Source organism: Miscanthus floridulus, chromosome 8 (genome assembly GCF_019320115.1).
Source record: "Miscanthus floridulus cultivar M001 chromosome 8, ASM1932011v1, whole genome shotgun sequence".
NCBI classification, from domain to species: domain Eukaryota; kingdom Viridiplantae; phylum Streptophyta; class Magnoliopsida; order Poales; family Poaceae; genus Miscanthus; species Miscanthus floridulus.
This window is the reverse complement of record NC_089587.1, coordinates 172182867-172193469: the sequence shown is the minus strand read 5'-3', so window position 1 is coordinate 172193469 and position 10603 is coordinate 172182867. Positions and strand designations below refer to the sequence as shown.

The following is a 10603-nucleotide window of genomic DNA, read 5'->3' as shown; positions in this document are numbered from 1 at the left end:
TTATTACGGTCTTGGCTGGAATAGAAGTTGGTTTGAAATCCTTCATGATTTCATGGACTACCGGGTTATACGGGCTTAAGTTTGCTAAATCGTCTGCTCTGGCGGATAATTTTCTTACTTAATTTCGTATAATTGGTTGGTTCTATTCCAGGCCAAGCACGCTTAACCTCGGAGTTATTTACAGATGGGCTTCTAGAAAAGAAGTTGCAACTTATTGGTATGAGTATCCTATTAATCCTGTTAAGGCTCTGATGTAACATCCCGGCCCAGGGCTTAACAGGATTAATAGGATACTCATACCAATAAGTTGCAACTTCTTTTCCGGAAGCCCATCTGCAAATAACTCCGAGGTTAAGCGTGCTTGGCCTAGAGCGATGGGTGACCGACCGGGAAGTTCTTCTCGGGTGCGCACGAGTGAGGATAAAGTGCGCAGAAAAGACCTATGTTGGTCTGTGAGGGCAGTCTATATCCTAGAGAAGCTACCAGATGTAAGCGGGCCCGGCCTTGGAGAGGCGGGACGTTACAGAATGGTATCAGAGCCGACTCTCGTGGTTTCACGGACGCGTGTGTCGCAGTTGCGCAGGCATGGTGCGCATGGCTGGTGTGGATCCGGCGTGGTCACACAGCATGGCACATGCGCTGGCTCTGGACACACGGACGTGGCCAAGAGAGGACGCTCCTGGCTTGGGATTGATCGACGAGGACGTCGATCTCTTAAGGGGGTGAGGATGTAACATCCTGGCCCAGGGCTTAACAGGATTAATAGGATACTCATACCAATAAGTTGCAACTTCTTTTCCGAAAGCCCATCTGTAAATAACTCCGAGGTTAAGCGTGTTTGGCCTGGAGCGATGGGTGACCGACCGAGAAGTTCTTCCCGGGTGCGCACGAGTGAGGACAAAGTGCGTAGAAAAGACATGTGTTGGTCTGTGAGGGCAGTCTATATCCTAGAGAAGCTGTCAGATGTAAGCGAGCCCGATCTCGGAGAGGCGGGACGTTACAATTACATGAATGGTCTCTTCACTTGAGGCTCCGCAATGGCATCACAAATTAGCAAGTACTACGGATGGCAATGGGTTAGTAATTATGTGTTTGGTTTTTGAGGGATGATTGGGGATGTGATGGCTCAATCCAAGTTTAGACTGTGTTTGGTTGAGGGTCGACTAGGGAGATTTAGGGACATCCTCGTCCCCACAAATCGATCGGACGTGGCGGTCCCTTGTGCACGTCATTGCTCTTCCGTCCATGATTGTGCGGAGGTATGCGGGGTGGGAGGTGCCCGAGGCATGGTGTGAGGGGCGTGGGTTGTCGTTGGCGCAGGTCAGGACCCACGGGCGGACGGTTGGAGTCATTCCATAAGAAAACAAGAATGAAATCATCCCACAGCACCAAGGTATGGGTGGAGTAAATATCTCCCGCCATGAATTGCCTAATAAGTAAAATTTTATACCAGTATTAATACCCGTAGATAAGATTTTATATCGATGTCTACATCTATCATGTATAGAATAGATGGAATTCTTTGTATTTTAAACACTAATAGTTGAAATGATATACCCTCGTTCGTACCTAGGACAAGATCTCCATTCCTTGTCGTTCTACGAGAACCGTTGGAATCATAGCTCATCAAAGTTTGAAACCCACCTCTCCTGTGGGGTCTAGGTTATCAAGGTTATTAAGTTGTTTGACTAGTTGTGATTAGTCAGGATCGGTTATACATTACGATTAGTCAAGATCAATTCTAATTAGTCAGGATTAGTTAGGCTTATTGATGCCATGGTGACTAGATTTGATTAGACTATTTTGTAAACATTGGGGTCAAAAGGAGATGGCAGTGTCATTTCCCTATCCCAAAATCGAAACATGGATTAAAACCTATCTCATCTCTTATCTCCTCATCCCAGCCCCTAATTCGCACTAGTACAGTGCCCGTGCTAACGCTACGGAAACATGGAAACATGCATATTAAAACAACCAAACGACAGTTTGCTCTTTGCTGTATAAGACTTAGCATTTACAACTTAGTTGGTTATCATTTAGCACTCAACACGCACCATTCAAATAAACACTTGATCAGAAATTCCTTTTTAGTGAAATTGACTTAAATCTCTTCAAACACACAAAAAAAAAATCAAACCTTGCTGAAGACAAAAAATGTTTGTTGCACCCGAAACTTTCTAACTTTCTCCATATCAAATGATTTGTCATCATCCCCAGAGCCTAATATCATTGAGCAAACTTTTCCATTCATTCACAAATCATTCTCAGTAGCCTAGTGACAAGGTCATTATACGATCAGGAAGGTCATCCCATTCAACACTTGTCAGCATGGCGTAGTCTACTCTTCAAAGGATGTTATCTGTCAGATAATTTGCAGCATAGCCATCATCTTCAATGTGTTTATAACTGACAGAGATCATACCCCCCCATTTCGCGACTACCATGGTTGTCGTGGGAGGCTCTAGGGCATCCGGTAGGGGAGGCTTTGTTGCTGGTTTTCACGACGCAGATATTCCATGAATTTATGGTATCTGCAAAACAGATATCGTGACAGATCATGACATGAGGCCTTGACTTCATAAAAGAGCAAAATATTATGGAAAGTGACTATGAAAATGCTTGAGAAATAAATACGGTTCACATGTTTCTGAACAGCAAAAAATTCATACAGAAGGCATATTGCACATAAAAAAAATCCATACCCTTTAAAAAAAGCATATAGAAGGCTACATCACATTCATTTGTGCTAGCATCGCCATTTTCATGACCGAGCGATCCAGGTCGAACGTGGCAAGTAAATTTCCTAAAAGATTGATCTTGTTGAGTTGCTATTGTCAATGCTAAGTTATCTACCCAACAGACAGAATTGCAGCCCACTTCTTAAGGTTCTCCAGCAGCACATCCTAAGCACATGTAAATCCATTCTAGAAATTCATATGTACTCGTTGCCTCTTCTTTAATTTTCTATTGCACATTCTCACTATACAGATCATCAAGAAAAAAATGGATTTACGTATGAAAATAAAAGAAGAGGCAATGAGTATATTGCCCGTGCTAACATTACGGGACACATTAAGGACAAACTTAACTGATATAAATATGCATGTCCGACAGTATCTAAAAATGCGTACACAATAAAAAAAATAAAAGCCATCAGATCCTGGACACAAATTTGTACCTCTGACATTGAAGCAAGTACTTGTCCTGACAGTTGATTAGGCATGTGAATATCAGTGATGCACTTCAAACAGAAATCCAGTCTCAAATTCAGAGCACATACCATGCACTATCAAAACTCCAAAATAGAAATCCAGTTTGGAGGCAACAACACTGCTAACAACTACGGAAAGGTTGGATACAATGTACCCCATTCCGCAGTCAACAATAAGCTGGTACTCTGGATCCTCCTCAAGGATGGAACCTTGATTATTGAAGTTAGTGCCTTTCTTGTTAGTTTTCATTCTTAATATTCTACTGATAAAGGCTGAAAAAAATATTCTACTGATAAAGCATTGCAGTCAACAATAAGATGGTACTCTGGATCCTCCTCAAGGATGGAACCTTGATTATAGAAGTTAGTGCCTTTTTGAAGTGGATCTTCAACTTTCTGCAAACAAACAATGAAGAGGGAAGATTTTTACAGTAAGTCAGCGAATCCCCTGAGGGAAAACCTATTAAAAATCCAATTACACAAAATAGAATTAACTCACAGGATAGCCTTCATTTTCTAACAGTTCATCAAGATCCTCAACATCTCCATCTCGGCGCTGGAGCAGGTGGCGTCAGTGCCGGGCATGCACCACATACCATTCAATCAGATATTTTTATTCGCATCCACACATTGCTATATCCCATGGTCCCTCTAATCTATGTTACTTCCAGTTTCTCCAATCATGTAGCTTTCAGAGATCAAATCACGTTGCTTAGCATTCAGGAAAGGGGAGTATGTAGTACCTATTGCCGTAGCTTTCAAAGATCAAATCATGCGTTCCAATGAGGAGTGGCTGCTGCGATGAGCTCTGTAGGAACAACATCCGTGCGTGAGGCCATGTGGACCAAGATCGGCACAAGGCACCAGAGCCAGCCGCTTGCCGTTTCACGACCCTGCCCAACTGCGGTGGCGCTATAACAGAAATGGAAATTCCTTGAATTTCATTGTTTTAAATTAAACTATGGTCCTAATATGAAACTAACAAGAAAAGAATTGTGACCGTGCCACTCTCGTTTGAGGTGAACATAATAATCAACACCTATCATGTACCTTGAACTGTTCGTAATGCTTCAGAGTGTTATAACTTATACAACCTCTACAATAGGTAGGTTTGCAGCCATATTCTGAGCCAATAGAATTACAACAGAATAGACCATATTTTAGTTGTCCTAATACTCGTCACCTTTTGCAAAACCATAATGCATTGTTAGAGGAAGTAAACCACCCATAATATACCTATGAAAATCAGACCTTCACTCACTGTTGGTAACAGTGATTTGGCGATAGCCTCTGAGCTGACAGATTCAAGCCAGGATCATGAGCAATAGCGAGTCCATGATACCTTGAGTGACATCAATTCAGCACTCCACTGCCTGCCTCCTCTGTCTTGACTTCTTTGTTGTTCTTCTTCAATCCTCGTCTTCACTCTCGGCTTCACCATCCGGTGCTACAAATGCTTTGTCTAGAATTGGAAGGCTACCATCGCCTGGAACACCTCCACCATCGCCAACTCGATCTGCGTGCCCTTTCCCCTTAGGCTTCAGTTCCAGCAGCTGCAGGGCCCTCGCCACTGCCAGCCCTCTGCTCATGCACCCCTTATGGTGCGGCTCCTTCACCACGAGCTTGGACTCGAACATCCTGTCCTCATCCAAGCCGCTGTCGACGAAGAGCAGAACGATAGGGTTAGGGGAAGGAGCGGGGTGAAAGAGGGGACGAGGCGGCGCATCGCCGTCATCGGAGGGGAGAGGGTCCAACCGTCGAAGTCCATCTCCTCCACTGGTCAGTTGTTGGATGCATGGTCCATTAGGCCCGCTGTTGTGCGGCGCAGGCAGGATGCGGCGGCGTCGGCGAGGCGCGCATGGAGGGAGGCAGCCTCGTCCCCCTCGGCGGCGGCGGCGCGGGCCTAGAGGCGGCGGCGCAGGCCTGGAGGCGGCGCTCGGCCTTCATCCAAGCAGCGCAGTGGCAGATCGAGGCCGCCCCGACATTCTGGCCGCCGCATCATATCCTCGCCCGCTACTTCTTCTCCAATGCCGTCGGCGTCGGTGGCGGCATACGAAGGGGCCAATGGACGTCCGCCTCATGCGCGTGGGAGGTCCGCGGGAGGACGATGGAGGGCAGACACACTAAATATGAGCAGTCGGATTTGGACGAGTAATGAGAGAGAATGGCTAAGAGATAATCTGGTGCATCTGTTTTGATGTTGTTATATTTTCTGGGTGTATTCATGGGTGTGGATGTAACATAGGTCATGACTGTGGAGCAGACATTTATTGTGTGGCTGTAAATTTATTCTAACTGTATTATAGGGGTAGTAGATGAACCAACCGTCCAACCGCCACCTACGGTGTTTACCGTGCTTTTTCCGTCGTCCCATTGGCCAAAGGAGAAAAGAAGGAACTTAAATAAAGGAAAAAAAAACTCAAAAAGAAAAGAAAAGGCAAAGAAGAAGGGGGCAAAGTGGGAAGCCATCAAGTTCCACAAAATCTCGCATCTGCTTCGACTCCCATCTGCTCTCCTCGCCGCCACCTGCGCCGTCAGAGCAACCGAGCAGTCTGCGACCGCGCTGCCGCTCTACGACTGGCGACGGCGCCGCAGCCCCAGTCGCAGCCGCCTCCGCTGAATTCGGGGGCTCGCCGAATACCGCCTCCAATCGTCTGCGTCCGGGTGCAACTGAATCCGGCACCACCCTGTGCCTCCTGGCATGGCACTCCGAGAGGAGGGAGGAGGGGCTCAACAGGTGAGAAAATTTTGAGACGAGTGTCGGTGGTTATGGATGCATCTTTAGTTGATCGATTCCCTTGTAAAAGGAAAAGACCTAGGTTGATTCCTTTATCAGAGTGGATACTTTACTTGCTGTCATGGTTGTCGACATCGGGTAATGAGCCTGAATGGGGCTGAATGGGATCCTAGACTATTAGCCTTAATGGGAAACCTAAATCCGCAGACCCTAGGGGAGGCTTTCTTGAAGGTTTATGAAACGGTGCTGTGACCTTTCCCATTTCTTAGACGTACGGTTGGAGAAATTGATAGACTGCCGTGTTTTTAGCTTTCATGGTTCTTCTTCCACAGCGAGATGAATCTGCATTCTTCCTGCGCATTCATTAATGCCATATGATTTAGTTTCCTTCACTTCAGAATCTTGTTAGGTCCTTGTGGTTATTAGGTGAAACTATTTTTTCCCCTTCACCAATATGGTGGTTGTGGTTCATTTCTGCAGGTTAAGGTACCATCTTTGTAGACTCGGCTGAAGAAATTGGTTGTTGGTATGATGAAGACTAGGACGAGTAGGAGCTTACAGAAATCTGGGAGAGGTAATCAGGTCCAAGGAGAAGGGCCAAACTGGGTTCTTGTTGCTGGCGGGGTTTTGCTTAGCACGCTTTCAGTCAAGATTGGGTGCAAACTAAAGCAGTTGTTCGACGGGAAGCAGCAAAATAATACTTCCAAAGGTCTTATGTTATCTCAGGCCCCTATCTGCAGTTGCAATCTTGATCTTGTCTCCGTATTCTTTGTACACTGGCTGCTTACTGTGCAAAATTGCAGCTAAGAGAAGGCCTGAAGCATGTGAGCTGCACTCAGATCTCTACCGGTTCGGTGACCAAACTGGCTGCTACTACTGTATGTCAGGTGCTTTATCTGTAACTTTTGCTCTGTTCTGTTTCCTGTTACTCACTTATTTGTGAACATTGTAGTTTATATCGCACTGAATTTAGTGCTAGAATACAGATCTGCCATGCTTGGGGGCTAACCTGCACTATTGGTTGTTTCCTGCTTCTTGGTGGACCTTTTAATTTGTAGGGATTGGAATAATTTTCGAGAGAATTCCTTATTTGACACTGGGAAAATGAGTCGTTCCTTTTTTGGCCCTGAAATTTTCTTCGTTCCCTATTTGACACTCACTTCAACTTTCGTTCCTAATTTGACACTGCCGTCAAATCCGTTAGCTAACGGTGTTAACTAGCCGTTAAAAAGACGTTTTTGCCCCTAGAAAAAAAGCGGCGAAGCAAATTTGAGAGGAAAAAAAAACCTGCGCCTTTTTTTTTAGCTGGGCGCATGCATCAGAGGCGGGCACAGGTTTTTTTTCCTCTCAAATTTGCTTCGCCGTTTTTTTTCTAGGGGCAAAAACGTCTTTTTAACGGCCAGTTAACACCGTTAGCTAACGGATTTGATGGCAGTGTCAAATTAGGAACGAAAGTTGAAGTGAGTGTCAAATAGGGAACGAAGAAAATTTCAGGGCCAAGAAAGGAACGACTCATTTTCCCAGTGTCAAATAAGGAATTCTCTCTTTTCGAGAGTTCTCTCATAATTTTCAGCATGCATTAAATTAGTGCTAGAATAAAATTTTAGAATGCAAGTTTTAGACCTGTGTTATATGTTTGGCTCTGTGTTAACTTGTAAACAAAATGCCCTTTGTCGCTGTCCTCTAACCTTGAAGTTATCTGATGGAGTTTTGTAGTTTCTTTCATTAATGCAATAGGGGGAACCTATGTAGCAAGGACATGTATACGTAGATGCATTTTAGTATATTTTTTAAAAAAATACTCCCTCCGTCCAAAATTACAATTCATTCCAACTTTCTAGGAGAGTCAAAGCATCTCAAGTTTGACCAAATTTATATAATAAAACAATAACATTTATGATATCAACTAATTATCATTAGATTCTTCATTAATAATATTTTCATAGTATACCTATTTGATGTCATAAATTTTTGTAATTCTCTCTATAATTTTAGTCAAACTTAAGATGCTTTGACTCTCCAAGAAAGTTGGAATGAATTATAATTAGGAACAGAGGGAGTAATAATGATGACATGGGCTAACAATGGAGCCCTGATGTTTATTGAGCTTTGAGGAGCTGCAATGGCACTAGTTGTTGCTGCCATTTCTGGATTGGAAAAGTTAAGCAAACGAACACTAGATCTGAAAGAGAAAGAAATAAGACCTACCAAAATTGACTATGGGTGAAGGTATATAGGAAAAAAATGGAATATGGGAGAGGGAACAAATTCATTGCCAGTCGCTGCTGACTATGTGGCCTGTGCGCCCGATTAGCTCCCAGGGCCATTGTGCGGCACTGTGGCACATGGGAGGGCATGGGGGGCCGTGCATCGCTGTCTCACTGCTGCCTTGCTGGCAGCAGGTTCTAGAGGTTGCGGCCTCATGGAATCGTGTGTGCCATGTGCATGTTGCGGTGGGGTGGACTGGAGGTTAGGGTAAGTCAGGGGATGTGTGCAAGGGGAATGAACTGTGTTGGGCTACATCTCCGAAGCAGGCCAATACATCTCTGCCCACATATATGTTCTCTTCTTTTTATATGTAGCTGCTGTGTATGCATATCTGATACGTTTACAGGAGATGTACATCTTCTGCTGTCTGTGTGCTACAAGGGTCCGGGCGGGCGGTGTGTGTGTGTGTGGGGGGGGGGGGGGGGGGTTGGATAGGACATTTTTGGTGGGTTGGACAATTGCATTGCAGGTCTCCGGTGTTTGCATGCATAAGAGTCGTACATATCCACAAAGTAATAGTCTGACTTAATGATTATGGCATTCTACCAAATTTCCAGCTTGGGATACGAGTTTAGCATTTAGAGACACTGATAATTTCATTGTTTCTGGCTGTTGCTTTCACTATGCTGATTGAACTGAATTAATAAATTTAGTTCTTGGGTTGGATTTTACACTAGTTCATTATTATTTATTTTGTTGGTGGCATGAAAGTTCTTCCTAAAAATTGTTATTACTAATTCCTATTACCATGTGCAGGGCTTGCAAATGGTGGAGTGGAAGTCAAGCAAGCACCTGCAAGTCCTGTGCCCAAATCAGTTGAATCCTCACTTCCACTTGTCAAGATACCCACGCCAGAATCAAGCAAAGAGAACAGCGGTGTTATGTGGATATCCTCACCTGATCGGCTTGAAGATCCTCGGAGGCCATTTCAGTACTCAAACAGTTCTGGCTCTCCCTGTGTTTCAGAATCAGGATCTGACATTTATAGCAAAAGAGAGGTCATACAGAAGCTAAGACAGCACCTCAAGAAACGTGATGAGATGATCATGGAGATGCAAACTCAGATTGCTGATCTTAAGAACTCTCTTAACATTCAGGTGACACAGTCCACCAATCTGCAGTCTCAATTGGATGCTGCCAACCGTGATCTGTTTGAATCCGAACGAGAGATTCAACATCTAAGGAAGATTATTGCAGATCATTGTGTCGCAGAAGCACTTTCTCATGAGAAACCTTTGCAAGCTGGACATTGGCAGTCAGATGCCGCAAATGGGCATTCCAACGGCTATGCTGATGGTAGTGTTGATGATGCTGACCTGCATTGTGTTAGCATTGAGAAGAGGAAGGGAGAAGTAGAGAGGGTGGAGATGCTCAAGAAAGAGGTTGTTGAACTGAAGGAAGTCATAGAGGGAAAGGACTTTGTGCTTCAGAGCTACAAGGAACAGAAGGTGGAACTGTGCTCAAAGATCAGGGAGCTGCAGGAAAAGCTCTCAGCACAAGTGCCAAACATCTTGTAGGATCTATGTGTGGTGCTTTTTAGAAGATTGAATCTAAGCATAATGTTGCCATGTCCCATGAGCAGCAGAGGGGGTCCCGCTTCAGTGAGGATTGCAGGAGAAGCTCTGGGCATAATGGTCACTCATGCCAAACACTATGCTAGGATCTTTGTGGAATGCTTCTCTTTTCCTTTTTAGAGGGGAACTTTGCATAATGTTAGGTTAATTTGTTTCTTTCTTGGCTGTCATAAATGTTAGGTTTGTTTGCTTTCTTCCTTTTTCAATATCTGGCCCTTGGTTGCTCAAAGTTTACAGAGGGTTTCTTTTTGTCCGTTGCTAGGCTTGTAGCCCTAGGGTAACTCAATTGAACTTCATACTCAAGTTGGTGTACAGGTTCTCAGATTTCAAGAGAAAAAATCTGTAGTGTGCCTCTGCCTCCTATTTCAGGGCAGTTCTGTTTTCAGTGATCTTTGGAATGTTCGGATGGCATTTCTAGAACTATGGCATTGCCCTTGTTTGTGATTCCTTCTGGATGAAAAGAGAGTTCGGACGGTGTATGCCATTGCTCATCTGATAGTTATTGGGATGTGAGCAGCTGCAGAACATAATGCATGTGATTGGGCTATGGGTAACATGCAGTGTTCTTGCTTTAGGCTGCCTCAGTCACCAGCTCATGCAAAAAAATTTGCACCTCTTGCTTTCGCTCATGCAAATCTGAGATCGTACGCAGGAGTATACTAGAATGAACAGTGTACTTTAAGTTTGGTCAAATAGATGTGTCACATGACACATTCTTGGTAGTGTGATCCCTCTGTTGTCCCTAGTGAAAGCGAAGGGTTAGTTTGAGCCAAGCTGTGAATCCTAGAGGCTAGAGTACATATCTTTCAGATG

The 10603-nt window shown here is 44.4% G+C and overlaps 1 protein-coding gene and 1 long non-coding RNA gene across 4 annotated transcripts; one reads left to right on the top strand and one right to left on the bottom strand.

The window, feature by feature from the left end:
* Positions 1–2157: 2157 nt before the first annotated feature.
* Positions 2158–5386, bottom strand: LOC136477546 (uncharacterized). 3 transcript variants are annotated; one of them, XR_010764041.1, is made up of 6 exons: positions 4967–5384; positions 4448–4867; positions 3955–4123; positions 3711–3767; positions 3179–3607; positions 2158–2531 (listed from the first exon to the last, which is right to left on the bottom strand). It is a non-coding gene; the product is annotated as an uncharacterized lncRNA (long non-coding RNA). The 3 variants fall into 3 exon arrangements; XR_010764042.1 differs by having other exon boundaries at positions 3711–4019; positions 4967–5386; XR_010764040.1 differs by having other exon boundaries at positions 3711–4123; positions 4967–5385.
* Positions 5387–5606: 220 nt separating this feature from the next.
* Positions 5607–10201, top strand: LOC136477545 (uncharacterized). Its single transcript, XM_066475747.1, has 4 exons — positions 5607–5948; positions 6429–6657; positions 6752–6835; positions 8973–10201. The coding sequence occupies exons 2-4, from the start codon at positions 6477–6479 to the stop codon at positions 9731–9733; spliced, it is 1026 nt and encodes a 341-aa protein (XP_066331844.1). The 5' UTR covers positions 5607–5948; positions 6429–6476; the 3' UTR covers positions 9734–10201.
* Positions 10202–10603: the final 402 nt, after the last annotated feature.

Coding starts and splice junctions, on each gene's coding strand:
- LOC136477545 (XM_066475747.1), top strand. CDS start 6,477: ATGATGAAGACTAGGACGAGTAGGAGCTTACAGAAATCTGGGAGAGGT. Junction 6,658..6,751: donor GCAAAATAATACTTCCAAAG/GTCTTATGTTAT, acceptor GCAAAATTGCAG/CTAAGAGAAGGCCTGAAGCA. Junction 6,836..8,972: donor CTGCTACTACTGTATGTCAG/GTGCTTTATCTG, acceptor TACCATGTGCAG/GGCTTGCAAATGGTGGAGTG.